This window comes from Ursus arctos, unplaced genomic scaffold (genome assembly GCF_023065955.2).
Source record: "Ursus arctos isolate Adak ecotype North America unplaced genomic scaffold, UrsArc2.0 scaffold_6, whole genome shotgun sequence".
Taxonomy (NCBI): Eukaryota; Metazoa; Chordata; class Mammalia; order Carnivora; family Ursidae; genus Ursus; species Ursus arctos.
Genome location: NW_026623078.1, coordinates 73,528,066 through 73,543,137, shown reverse-complemented (window position 1 = coordinate 73,543,137; position 15,072 = coordinate 73,528,066). Strand labels below are relative to the sequence as shown.

Genomic DNA, 15,072 nt, shown 5'->3' with positions numbered 1-15,072 from the left:
TGAGAGTGCCAACTGAAGAAGTCCAGTCCGCTGATGAGAGGTCCCTGGAGAAGACCTGCCCCTGCTGAGTTCTCTGAACCCAACCAACTAACCCCTTGCTCTAACTGTGAGAAACCCTGCCTTAGATCATTCAGCTAGGTCTGGAGGCCAGATGCCTAGAGCTTACAAAAACAACTCTAGCAGATACCGCCGATTCAGGAGCTAGTGAAAAGGCTCATGGTAAGACACTGAGTTTGGGGGTGGTTTGTTAAATGGCAATAAGTTACTGATAAACCAAGTTCAGTCTGGGGACTGGGACTGAATTCTAGGCAGAGGGAGAGATGTAGCAAAGGTCTGCTGAGGGAAGAACGTACTTTTAGGGAATGGAGAGAGGGGCGAAGACAGAAGATTCTGGAGAAACAGACAAGGTTCAAATCAAGCAGACTCTGTCAGAACCCGTAAAAGACCTCCGTTTTTATCTTAAATGCAAAGGAAGGTCATTAGATGAATTTTAAACAGGGAAGTAACATGCTTGGATTTACACATGCGCATAGCTTTTTTCTTTTACCAGACCATAAACCCATTGTGGCAGGGGGTCTATAGGGGACATCCATAGTGGAAACTCAGAAAGCCTTGTTTTGCTGTTTGACTAGATCATCAGGATACCCAGTGGGATAAAGTGAAATAACCCAGGAGTCTGGGCAAGTTCAGAGAGTTGTGTACGATCCAAAAATAGAGGAGATGGGAGGTGAGACACCGCACCTTCTCACAAGTTTAAAACCACTGGAGTGTTCTATTTATGGCTGAAGAAGTCATTCTTTCTACCAAATTCCCATTAAAAATCTGTCTTTGATTCATCTTCTGATCGGCTGGCAGCCACTGCTTTCTTTGCATTTGAACTAGAGTTCCTTTGACTAGGTTGGCTGGTAAATCGGGAGAGGAGACACAGGGGAGGTCAGATGACTCACTGAGCTGCGTCTCTGCCTCCAAAACTGTTAAGGCTTCAGGCCTAGGAGTTACCCGTGAGGCTCCAGAAGAAGTTGTCAGTGTATCAAAGGAGAACCTAGGGAGTCTGATGGCTAGTCTACTTCTTAAACAATGTGAACTCAACAAGGGCTCATGGAAATACCCATGGGATTTGGGGTTAGACTGTCTTAAATTTAAATCCATACTACGCTATTTACAAATCACATGATCGTGTGCTAATAAATCTACGTTTGCTTCAGTTTCTGAAACTGTAAGGGGCACAGGGATAATAAAGTCTACCAACCACATGGATGAAGATTAAATGAAATATATACAAAAAGCATCTGCGCAGAAAGTTGTCAATTAAAACAGGTTTACTTTCCATTATTCTTCAGAGTTTCTGAAGAACTTTGGACGGTAGGTGTCAATGGCATTTGTTTTTTCTCTGTATATTCTTCATACACACTTGAATTCTGTATTTGGCCTCACTGTCGATTTGTTTAATTTCAAATAGGAACATCGTCTTTCCTTGGCTCATGTTTCAACCTTCTCTTTACTCCAGTTCAGTGGTTCTCCACACGAGCTGCACATTAAAACCCCTGGGAAGTTTTAACAAAAATATCAATGTCTGTTTCTATCTCCAGAGATAAGAATGTAATTTGTCTGAATTGTGGCTGGGCCATTGGGATTAGTTTAATAAAATAATCTTTTGTAAATAAGTATGTGCATGAATCCACTGAACTGCAGAGATTTTTTGAGCGGTAAAGAGTGCTACTTATTCCTAGAACTCACTGTTGGATTAGGTCTATAGCCAGTGTTATTTCTACTACACCACAGAATGATATAATTAAACCTTTTTGGTCAATATGGTGACTAAATAGGCCTGGGGCCACCTGCTGGGTTAAATGGCTTTGTGGCTCATTAAATGAACACTCCTAGACAGAGCCTAAGGAAAACCAGCCTTGTACCGAAGATGAGGGATAGAAAATAAAAATACAAACACTGTGTTTAAATTACAGGGGCTTATGACCATCTAATACTTCGTCTGTGTGATATCAACTCATGTGATGTGATTTCTGTCGCTTTATACATTTAGACTTCTCGATTTCACACAAAAACGAATTGTTCAATTAGGGTATGCTGCCACCAGGTGGCAATAAGGACCTCACTCGTGATCACCATCTTTGAATAATTGTTCGTTCACACATTTATTCATTCACGGTTATTTGGAAAAGTTAATATACCTTTCACTTACTATCATTTAAAATTCAAAATGTAAACCTTAATAGCATAACTAAAGTGGTATAGTTAATTTTCGTTTCAATAATTATAAAGATTGTATAGATGAGTGTGCATGAATTGCTACATATGGATATGAAACTCTACATGTCTACATGTTTGAATGCTTTTAGAGAAATTAAAATTGAAGGTAAAAGTTCATACCTTCCACACTATCCCTTATTAATGACTTGTCACAACATAACCATGCATTGTTCATTTCTGTGTTCTATAGCCAATCTTGCTGTTAGTACCTCTATGAGACTAAGTACTATGATGGAATTTCAGATGAACTTAATATTAAAATTCATTCACATGGATTCTTGAACTTTCTAGCAATGAGCATTTCCTACTAAAGAGTTATTAATATAGCTGCTTTCCCACAGCCTGCTAATGAAATTACTTCTATCAACTTTACCTCCTGGTAAGTTATTTTTCACTTCTTTCAACGTAAGAAAAGTACAGAGGACAGTGACATAGCTCTGTGTTATTTCTGGGCATAGTGAGTCTTCATGACCAATTCCTCTTAACTACAAAAAAGAAACTCTCTTCCTTCCGCCAGGGGAAGAAGGCAATATCATGATGATGTTGCCATTAGCTATGCACGACTTGAAAGCTATGCACAGTGATTCTCTTCTATCGATAAGCTTGACTTTAATATCATTTTGAGCTTTTGACAGATTATCTTTGACATAATGACTTTAGTAAGAAGCAACTTAGAAATTATTTTAAGAGCATCTTGCTATTCATAAAGAGGAATTGGCAATGCCTTTGTATCTCCCTGTGTGCTGGTATCTTCTAAAGAAAGGAATCTTAATGATACTCCCACCCCCTACGTGACGGCATCTAGGCCAGAAGACATTGTTAAGAGGCAACAGCAAATTGCAACAGTGAATCTGGATGAGTCAGAAAGCCCTGTCTCTGTGCTGAGCATGGGCTATTTGCACTACCTCTGAGGTTATTGACTAGAATTTTGACCAACCAAACCCCTTCATGCTAATTGCTCCCTATGAAAACTAATCATATGTTCTTCTTTATAAATTTGGCACAAAGACATTGGAGGGCCACTTATCCCAAGTTATCCACATGGAGCAAAGCTGAGCAACTTTTCAGGTAATTTTGGAAGCCTGCACAACCTAAAGGAAGGAGAACGGGGCTCAGGGAGATGCTGCTGTTGACGATACTATGTCTATTTTGAGCTCCCTTGTTCCTTCAAACAGATTTCTGTTTAAATAATCTGTGAACCTCAGGAATCTGTTCAGCTAAACTGGCCCAGTCATATCACTTTTAAGACAGCCTTTTTCATGGCATTTACATGCAAGCTGTAAGCTGAGACAGTGTTATCAGACAATGGCCATTTGTGGTTTTGATCTTCATGACTTTGACTCTTCGGAAAAGATCCCAAAGACCCAGGAAACGTGTTAAAAGCCACATCAGATCCGGTCTCTCAAAATTCTGTTGTGGGCCACTCCACAGAACTCTGTCCCTTCATTTTCTATATTCATTCTCCAATTAAAGGACCAGATTTGAGATGCTGAAAATGCTTACAATTTTCTGAAACTGTTATTCTGCTATTTAATGCTTGTATCATTATTTATCTTTTCTTATATTTCTGCCATGTTTCTTCAATTAGTGTGTGATCTCTTCCAAGGCTAGGACCATAGTTTGGCACTCCATGTCAGCAAATTCCTGATTCAAAGTTAGAAGCCCCGGTCCATCTAACTCACTTTTACATTCATTTCTAATTATGCTAATTCTCTCACTATTATGCATTCGTGCAATATTCTTTGAGTACCTGTTCTGTTACAGGCACTCTTCTTGATGCTTAGTATCCAAGAGTAGATGAAAGAGACACAGTCCTTGTCCTCATGGAGTTCATGTTCTAGCAGACGAAGCAAGTGAAATATACAGGAAGCCAGGTAGTGATAAGGAAGAGGCTATCTTGACCAGGTCAGGCTGTCTCCATGGAACCTCAGCCTGGCTACAGTTCCTGCCTATGGCCAGCTGCTGGTATGTGCCTGGTGTGAACCCTAATTAGTGGAATACTGTTTGCACTAAAGGCTCCCTTTCAACCCAGCTAGAATAATCAGGTTTCTTTCCTACTTCCTGCTCTGAATTTTACTTCACCAGGACTAGAATTTTATCTTAAAGGTTCAAGCTCTTGAGTTGAAAAATTATTCCCCGATCAGTTCTTTCCAAACCTCACTGGTAGGGGATTTTACTTCATCATTCCTCCCTCTAATCCTGGCTAAAAAGACACCGCTCCAAAATCAAACCATCACCTGGTGCCAAGGTAGTTCCATTTCTCTGTTGTTTTTTCAATAATGTATTCATATGTTAAACACTAGGCTTATCTATATATACTATATACTAATTAGATGTTAATAGTGTATTCATATGTTAAACTATCTGCTATATATGATGCACTTTACTGGGGGAGCTTGTCTGAAATTCAGAATATTAGGCCCTGTCCCCAAATGGCTGAATCAGAATACGGTTTAACAAGATCCCTAGGTAATCCACACGCATGCTAAATTTGGTGAAGGGCTGAAAGTCTAGAGGGATGGTAAGTGAAAGGCAACGAGAAGATCCATCTTTAGCACTGTGGGGAGATCCAGGTTCCCACCCCTGTTCTCACCTAGAAGCTCCGTAAGAAGAGAACTTACTGGTCTGCTTGATTTGACTTCGGGACTCTGAGTGGTAGGACTAGGGTGAGACAAGTGAGAGACTTGGACAGTGCAACATTTCTGGAGGCACAGACTCTCGGGTGCCCACCCTGCACTAGCAGGAATCCGAGGGTTTGTGCCTCCTTCCATTCTGTACTCATGGGACCCTGCTTGCCTCACCTTAGGCCTGACCCCAGGGAGTGCCCAGACTGATCATTGATGGAAGGTTACCCACCTGAGTGTGAGCCTCTCTCCTCCCTCCTTTCTGTTCCTTAGGAAAAGCCCCTCTAGATGTGCTTTCTTGTGCTCCCCCTCTACTCTTTTGCATCTATCTTCTGTGGCTTGATAGTCAAATTAGGGAATAAAATGGAATGGAATGGAATGAAAAGGGTTGCAGAGCCCTTTCAGTCTATTAGTTGGGTCCTGTAACTCCACTCATTTCACTAAGAGTTCAGAACACTACACCAACTCAGGATGACCTAGGTCCTTTTTAGTCTTGTCAAGGGTCCTTGTGCATATATCTTCCTTGATAGCCACATAGAGGGGTGTTTGGAAAATGGGGTAAGATTCAGGCATTCCTGCTTCCCCAACTCCTTACCAGAGAGTTCCACATTGAGAGATACTGGGAATGTACCTGTTATTTATAGGGTGTTGATTTATTTTCTGTTTAGACGATGATCCCAGGAGCATGGCTCCCACAGTAGAGAACGCTGAAGGGAGGAAGTCTGAGTGATTGGTTCACCACAATACCACAGACACCTCCAGCAGGTGTGTGGGACCTGGGGCAGGCTCCTGCACTTTCCACTGTTCACTTTTCTCATCTGTACAATGAGAACCATAATAATACTTCTCACTGTACAGGATTACCGAAGAGATGAAATCAACAAATGCATGTGACAAGTACTTCATAAACTACTGTGCAAATATTCTTGTTTGTAACCTTGTAATTAAGTTTAAAAGGAATGCAGGAAACAGTATTTTTGAATAAAAGAGGCTCAGAGACCTTAAGTATCATCTCATGGTCCATAGTCTGTAGGTACTGGGGCTGAGGCTTGGACCAGAGTGCCCCACTCCTTTCCCTGCCTCCCCATCACAGTGCCTCTTGGACACGTAGCATAAACATCTCACTGTTTATGTTCTCTGAAATTTGAATGACATACCCTCCACCTTCCATTTACTTTCCCTCTTTCTATCAAGACATCTTTTTAGATTCAGCCCTTTGGAACCTAGAGTCTTCACTAAAATTATTATTGATCAGCTTCTTGCAGAGCTGGAGGTAAGACAACAGCTGAAGCAAAGTGGGCTCTTCCTATTTGCATTTCAGGTGGGTCAGCAAAATGTGGCACTGCAGTTGTGCCTGCGTGGTAATAATACATCTTGGAATTCACAATCCCTCTATAGCAGGCTTGGGCTCACATTCAGGCCAGGCTACAAGGCTCCACATGGACTAACAACCCCCCTGAAGACCCCAGTGATGCCTTCCTGAGCAAAGCAAAAGCCAACTTGGAACTGTCTCCCCGCCAAAAAAAATCACCTCCAAAAGTCTTGCCTGTCCCAGACTCTGTACTGCTTAGTTCCTCCAGCTGTATGGGGCCATGTGACACTGCACTGGGCACTCCCTCTGCCTGCTTCTAAAGCTAACCTTCATTAGAGGCTGGAGAAAGTCCACAGACTCCAACATCCTGAGATCATCAGGTGCCCCATTTGTGTACCTCACTTCTGAAGTCCAGATTGATCCCTTAGCCCTGTCCCATTCTCCTGTCTAGAATCTAATTTGGGGACTTTGAAATTGGGATATTGACTTGCTTTTCCTAGATGACCTCCTTAGGTGACGATTAACCAGGCAGACCTCCTGCTTTATATTTCCAAACCCTTTCACCATACTTTCTGTGATTCTCATCCCGTGGTCAGTGAACTACCCTAATGATTCATTCATTCCCTATTCCATTCACTCTTTAATTCAACAATGTTTATTGAATATCTTAGGAAGGCATTGAACTCTGCCATGCATTGGGGACATGATGGTGAACACTAGTCTTATGGAGTCAGAGCTTCTTGACAAAGACAGACATTCATTTATCAACATGAGATATTTGTTAAGCACCTGCTATGTGGCAGGGATTGTTCTTAGCATGAGGGATACAGTAGAAAATGAGCAGGTATAATCTTTGCCGTCATATAGTTTACATTGTACTGGGGTAAGGTGGGAAGGAGAGCAACAGACACAAAATAGTAACATGTCAGGTAGAAGGAAGTGATAAGAGAAAATTAAAGTAGGAGATGGAGGAAACAAGCAATGAAGAGTTCTATTTTACATAAGATGATCAGATATGCTTTCTGAGAAAGTGACACTGGATCCAAGACCTGAATGAAACTAGGAAGCAAGTTGTACAAATATTTGGAGGAAGCATATTCTGAGAAGGGACAGCAAGAATGGAGACCCAAAGACAGGGGTGTGTTTGAAGTGCTTAAGGATCAGGAAGGAGGGCAGTGGTCAGGAAGAGAAAGGGCAAGTGGTGGAGGTGAGGTCAGGCAGAATGTAGAAGTAGGGAGTGGTGAGCAGTTTTGTATAGAGCCCTGTCATGCCCTTGTGGGAACTTGGGTTTTACTGAGAGAAATGAGAATGCACCAGAAGGTTTCGAGTGGAGGAGTCATCTGGTCTAACCTTTGTGATGACTCCTAAGTGAGAAGAAGGTTGTTTGGACCAGGGTGCTGGTAGTGGTGTTGGTGAAGGTATTTTGAAGGTAGAGCTTTCAAAATTCACTGAATGATCAGACCTGGAGTATGAGAAGAAGAGAGAGGTCAAAGATGACTCTATGACTTTAGTCTGAAGCACAGGATAAATGTGGATGTCATGAAACAAATAATCTCCCAATAAAGGGTAACATTATAAGCTGAGGTCAGTCCTATATTTAAAAGACTCTGAACCCCATAACTTATCAATCTCACTTCCATCATTCCCCTTTTCATCCTCTGCTATTCTACTAACCACTTTTCCTCTTATCACAGGCACTTTGTAGGAGATGCTTCTTGTTAAGGACTTTGGGTATTATCTAAGAGTGTGGAAAGCAGGTGTTACACAATGTAGTGAAATGATAATATTAGAGCTTTGGAAAGCTCCCTTTGACTGCAGGTTGAGAATGGATTGGGGAGGGATACTAGTTAGGAAATGATCACAGAGATAGGTGAAAAGATGATGGCTTGGACCAAAGTGGTAGCACATTAGATAAAGCCTGAGGTGGGACCATACTGGAGGCACCAAGGCCTAGGGCCTTCCTAAGTAACCCAGCTGCCATGTTGGCATGGCTATAATTAGTAGGTCAGAAAGGACTAAATTAGAGTGTGGTAGGAGAAAGGTAGGGGGCAACCAGCCAGTATAGATTAAGTACAAGAGGAGGTTAAATGTGGTCTTTTGGGTGGAGCCCTCAGGAAGCCATGAACTATTTCCAGGAAGAGATAACACATTTCTTTGATGCCCCAGTGGTTTTTAAATTTTTCTGCATGAAGTTCACCACTTTCTACACATACACTCCTCTTCATACCCCTCCCCCTTCCAGGACTGCCTGAAACTCTTCATTCCTGTCCAAGTGCTGGTGTCCTTGTCTATGCTCTGGTGACCTCCTAACAGCTTGAAAAGAAGGCAGTATTGAATTGCATAATGGTTAAGAGCACTGGCTTCTGAGTTGGACTAATTTGAATTTGAAACTCATTTGTACTACTACTGAATTATTATGTGGCTTTGGGTAAATTACCTAATTTCCTGGAACCTCAGTTTTCACACCTGTGAAATGGCAAAAATTATAACACCCATTTCATAGGATGGTTGTAAGGATTTAAAGAGAAAATGCTGGGGCGCCTGGGTGGCACTGCGGTTAAGCGTCTGCCTTCGGCTCAGGGCGTGATCCCGGCGTTCTGGGATCGAGCCCCACATCAGGCTCCTCCGCTATGAGCCTGCTTCTTCCTCTCCCACTCCCCCTCTTGTGTTCCCTCTCTCGCTGGCTGTCTCTATCTCTGTCGAATAAATAAATAAAATCTTTAAAAAAAAAATAAAGAGAAAATGCTTAGGAAGCATATGATGCAAAGCCTATCCAATAATAATAGCTGATATTATGAAGCTCGTCATTTGTGATAAGCAGGGTTCTGAGAGCTCCAAGTACATTAACTTATTTTATCTTTCAAACTATCCTCTTATGTACAATTCACCGAGGAGGAAATTGAGGCACAGAGAGGGTTAATAGCTCACACAAGGGCAAAATACTACGTAGCAGTAGAGCCAGGATTTGAACTCAGGTAGCCCCTCTCAATCAGTAGATGATACAGACTCTCTCAAGTGGTAAATACCAAGCAAAAGCAGCTACTTGTATCCTCACTAGACGTTCTCTAGAATAAGCATTCTGGCATCTCAGTGGGGTGGGGGGGTCTAGTTATCTGAATTTCTAGTTGTATGGCCACCTTTCTTTGTTAAGAATATTTCTAGAAGAAGTGAATCCACTTTTTAAAAAATCGTTAGGTTTCAAAATAATAGAATAGGTGCTCAACTGTTGAAAGAGAAATGAATGATCAAGTTGTCTGTAGTGGCCCTTAGGAAGTGTTGAGCATATGAGTACTGGAATTAGGAATGGTTAATAGGTGAGGAAAGCCCCCAGTGAGACATGGTTTAAAGGGGGTAAGGGACAATGTGGTTCTGAATGTGTTGAATATGGCAGCAGAGCTGAGTGCCTTTGTGACCATGCCCTGTTTCGTCATGTTTGTATCAGAGCAGTGCCTCCGCCAAGTTTTCCAGTCTTTTTGTAGGTGACATTTAGTGCCTAGAATACAGTTTATACCAATCCTAATATTTCTACATGCAGTGTCATAGGTTATGAGTCCCTGACATGGTGAGAAGTGGTTTGCGTACTGGGTCAGCACACAGGAGCTCCAGCCTAACCACCTTGGTGTAATTCTGATTCCACTACTTCTCAGCTGTGTAATCTTGGGCAAGTAGGTTAACCTTCTGGTGCCTCCATTTCCCTATTTATAACTGGAGATCAAAATAGGACTTATCCGATTTGACTGATGTGAGAATCAAAAGAAATAACACATACAAGGGGTTTAGCAGAGGCGACACTATCATTGGTTGTTGTTACTACAGAGTGCCAGTTGTGTGCCATAATCATAAGGTAGGTGACCATCCACAGAATAATTCAAGGAAGGCACAAAGCTTTTTTAGGTCCTAAGTTTAGGTCCCTAAGTTTCTAATCATCTGGACTACAATTATGATGGCAATTTCCTGAGTCTGCTAATTATTTTCATGCCAATTAAACAAATTGCTTATCTATATGTCAAAACCATTTAATGAGAAAGTCCATCCCATTGTATTGTATTCTGCATCCCATTTCAAAACTTTGACATAACAGTATGTTTTATATCCCAGTCTGTTCTAGCCCACTTCATTTCATTCTGTTTGCATTCCATAGTATATTTCACACCTAGTCATTCCACACCACTTTATATTTCATTTATTCACTCCCCATATTCCTTTTGATTCCATTCTATTTCATAGTTCATCTTACCTCATCTGATTTTATTTATGTATTTATTTTGCTGTTGTCTTTACTTGACAATCAGTCATTAGTTCTCATCCACGTTAACTGTCAGTCAATTTTTGAAGGTGGTGACAGATACATAGGTAACCAACGTATAGAGCTTGTTTGGTGGATCTTCATCCTTGTGATGTTTTCTGGGCAACCGCACACAGACACAATAGGGAATATTCCTCATTCCTTTGGCCCAGGCACCTTTGTCAAACCTGGTGTCGATGCACACATCTGGAGTTCCCATCTCCTTCACGGCAAATCTCCAGATCTGTTTGAGGGCCTGAGTGGCACATTTCTTGAAACCCACTCCATGGATGTGCTTGGGAATGTTGACGGTGTCTTCTTCAGTTGCCACCTCATTGATGGCAGAATGGCCTTTCTTCTTGCCACCCTTCTTTGCAGGAGCCATTCTGCTAGCCCATTTTAGAAAAGCACTCCATCTCATTTTAATTTATTATTTATTGCATTTACTGTCAAATTCCATGATTTTCTACTGCAAATCACCCCCCATCCCATTCTATCCCATTTCCTTCCTACTACATTCCATTCCATTTTATCCAATTCCACATGTCTCTCAGGTCATGTCAGTATGGGGATAGGAAAATGATAACAATTTCCATGTTTCTTTTGCTCTATCCCCACCTATTCTCTGTGAGTACATTCCCCTCTCAAATTCTTCCTGAATAATTCTGGGGGTTTCTCAACAATCTATGGTCTAAACTTGTAATCTGATATTTTTGATCATTTACAACATTTCCCCTCTCCTGCTCCAATTTGCTGTCATGGCACCTCCAGCTTGAGCAAGTTACACTAGTGGCAACTAGTCAGGGACAGTGTAGGCACTTAAATCTCAGACTTTCTCCTCTACTGATGACATGTCTCCCATTGAACAATGCTCTCTTCTACAAATATAAATGGTTGTAGTTTCTTCCTCCTATTTTCCCCCTTTAATGGGTATAATTGGGTCTATCATTACATTCAGTATCTAGGCCTTCAAGAAATAAAAATACCGGTGCTTTCAGAGGTCTGTTCAGGCAACTTACACAGTGACCATGGAGGTAAATTATTTGGTTATATAAAGACTGAGCAGAGAGTGGGCCCTGTAACCAACTAGGACACTTAGCACCCAAAAGATGGAGTGTGGGGGGCATATTTGTTCTACTCAACAGTGACACCTGTTGACCCAGATGGAAACATATGTATTCTAAGTGGAGTTGGGGCAGGGTTTTTGGGATTAAACAAAAACAAGCAATAACTCAAATGGACAGCAAAGAAAATAACATATAGGAAAGCCATCTGCTCCCATTTGAGTTGGTTCCCCTGCTGCCAGAAGCGAGTTAACATTAGCCAGGATAAAACTACATGTTAACAGAATTGATGCGTGAAAGCCTCTACAGAATATTTAATCAACATTTAAAGACAAACAATGAATTCTGGTCAGTTTAGAGAAACTGAAGCCCATACATACATACATATACTGTATGATATATATCATACATTTATATTTATAGTGATGGAGACTAAACCAGGAGTCAATTTGAATAAAAAACCAGAAGACTTTTCACTGCAGAGCAGTGATTCTTATTTAAATTTTGTCTACTTATGAAAACAGAATCATATCTTTCTCCCTCCCTCCATCTGTCTCTCCCTTCCCCTCTCCCTTCCTTCCATCATTCTTTTTTACAAATACATATCACATAGGTTTATTGACACCACTAGTCAGACCCTGGACTAGGCATTGGTGATGAGGACAAAGTGTTCTACACATAATGGAGTTCATCAACTATCAGAGAGCCATTCTTTTTTTTTTTTTTTTTAAGGAACACTACATAAAAAATACTGTGTGGTGACTAACATAACATAGTAAAAAAAATCAATATATAAAAAAGTATAATTAACATACAGCGCTATATTCACTTCAAGTGTACAATATAATGATTCAATAATTCTATACATTTCTCACTGCTCTTCAAGATAAGTGTACTCTTAACCCCCTTTATTTATTTTCCCCATTCCCCCCATCCACCTCCCCTCTGGAAACCACCAGTTTGTTCTCTATAGGTAAGAGTTTGGTTTTTTGTTTGTCTGTTTTTCCTTTGTTTGTTCATTTGTTTTTTTCCTAAATTCCACATATGAGTGAAATCATATGGCATTTGTTTTTCTCTAACTTATTTCACTTGGCATTATACACTCTAGGTCCATACATGTGATGCAAATGGCAAAATTTCATGCTTTTTATGGCTAATATTCTATTATATGTAGTATATATATAATAGATAATTTCTATATTTATAGTAATATTCCATTATACACACACACACACACACACACACACACACACTACATCTTCTATATCCATTCATCTATAAATGGACACATGGGTTGCTTCCAGATTTCCAAATCTTGTCTATTATAAATAATGCTGCAATAAACACAAGGGTTCATACATTGTTTTTAATTAGTGTTTTCATTTTCTTTGGGTAAACACTCAATAGTGGAATTACTGGACTGTATGGTATTTCTATTTTTAATTTTTTGAGAAAACTCTCTACTGTTTTCCACAGTGGCTGCACCAATTTGCATTCCCACCAACTGCTGTAGTCTCAAAAAAAATGGAAAGGATGGTATCTGGCTTGGGGAATGGGGTGGACGATGGTAGGTCAGTGAAACCTTCATCAAGGACAGACTTTTTGCACTAGATCTTGAGAAGTCAGTAGAAATTTTATAGAAGTAAACAAACTCAATGACATGAGGGTGAATGGTGTTTTAGGGGAATAATCAATATCTTGTGAGTCTTTTATACTGACTATATTTTAGAGAGAAGATGAGCTTAGAGAGGCAGATTGGCAACAGGTTGAGAAGAGTCTTATTAAGGAATTTTCTATTTATCTTGTGGGCTATGAGGAGCTTTTGAAAGGTCTTTTAAGCAAAGATTTAGAGGCAAATACATCTTAAGGAGAGAATATTCTGGCTACATTGTGGAGGATGGATAGGAAAAGAAAGAGAGAGAGGAAAAGAGAGAGGGAGGGAGAGAGAAAGCAAGCACTTGACTATAGGTAAGTAACCAGCTGGAAAGTTGTACTTTCTTAGAGTGTATAGAACAAAACATTTTTTTTTTTAATTTAAAAAAGAGAAATCTTTATTTGGGGGCAGTAGTGCTGCTGGGTATAGATTTTTGTTTTACCAAGAGATTTCTTTACCACTTTAAAAATGATACTCCAATGATATTTCATTTTATTTATATTGAGATCTCAGCTATCAGCTTTTTTCTTGCGTTGTTGGCTTCTGTATTGTCTAAAATCTTTCTCATTATCTTTGTTCTTTAGACCATAGTGTAGTTTGTTGTTTCCTGTCACTTACTTTGCTTAGGGGACATGGAGTTAATTGATCTGTGGATTGGTGTCTTTCATCAGTTTGGAACAGGCTTCTGTATTTTCTCTTCTGATATCAATTCCTCTCTACATTCTTTCTAGTCCCCTTTTAGTCACATCCCATTTATCTTTTAACTCTGTCCTGAATTCTCCAACATTGTTCGCTCTGTGTTTTTGTTGGGATATTTGCTTTATTTTTTTCAGCTTTATTTTAAATTTTCTTCATTTTTTCCAGCTTTTTTTACTTATAATTGAGAAATTATTTGTATTTAGGGTGTATAATGTGATGATTTAATATATGTATACATTGTGCGATGATTGCCGCAGTCGCATTCATTTTTTTTTTTTTAAATGATTTTTTATTATATTATGTTAGTCACCATACAGTACATCCCCGGTTTCCGATGTAAGGCTCGATGATTCATTAGTTGTGTATAACACCCAGTGCACCATGCAATACGTGCCCTCCTTACTACCCATCACAGAACAAAACATTTTGATCATAGTTTATTGTTGTTGTGACATGGGACAGAAAAGAGCATAGCTTTTCAAGAAGTAAGACCTAACTTGAGTCCTATGCAGTAGCTATGTGGTCATGGCAAATGCGTAGACTTATCTTGGTCTGTCTCTACTTCTACTTAATGACATCTACTTCACAGAACTAGTGTGAGGATAGGCAGGTAAAATATTAAATGCATCAATACTGGGCCTGGCACATGGAAAATACTAGGGAAATGGTGATCCTTCCTGACTCCATGGATCTGGGTCCTTGCTCTTCTTCAGTTTCCCCAGAGACACACCGGCTTGTTCCATTTGGTGCAAACGTATTCAGGAGGCCATATGGTGTGCATTCAATAGGCTGTCTCAGGCTTGTGTAATTTCATGTCAGTGTATCTGTGCACATGCACACACACACACATACCACACACACACACACACGCACACACACTACCTGAAATGGTCTGAAAGTGGGAAATCTTCTTGTGGAATATCACAAACAGAAATAGGTCTGCAGGGGCGCCTGGGTGGCACAGCGGTTGAGCGTCTGCCTTCGGCTCAGGGCGTGATCCCGGCGTTCTGGGATCGAGCCCCACATCAGGCTCCTCCGCTATGAGCCTGCTTCTTCCTCTCCCACTCCCCCTGCTTGTGTTCCCTCTCTCGCTGGCTGTCTCTGTCTCTGTCGAATGAATAAATAAAATCTTTTTTAAAAAAAAAAAAAAAAAAAGAAATAGGTCT

At 40.5% G+C, this 15,072-nt stretch overlaps 1 protein-coding gene across 1 annotated transcript; it reads right to left on the bottom strand.

Annotated features, from left to right (window-relative positions):
* Positions 1-10,445: 10,445 nt before the first annotated feature.
* Positions 10,446-11,000, bottom strand: LOC113252632 (60S ribosomal protein L31-like). Its single transcript, XM_057308081.1, has one exon. The coding sequence runs from the start codon at positions 10,908-10,910 to the stop codon at positions 10,527-10,529; it is 384 nt and encodes a 127-aa protein (XP_057164064.1). The 5' UTR covers positions 10,911-11,000; the 3' UTR covers positions 10,446-10,526.
* Positions 11,001-15,072: the final 4,072 nt, after the last annotated feature.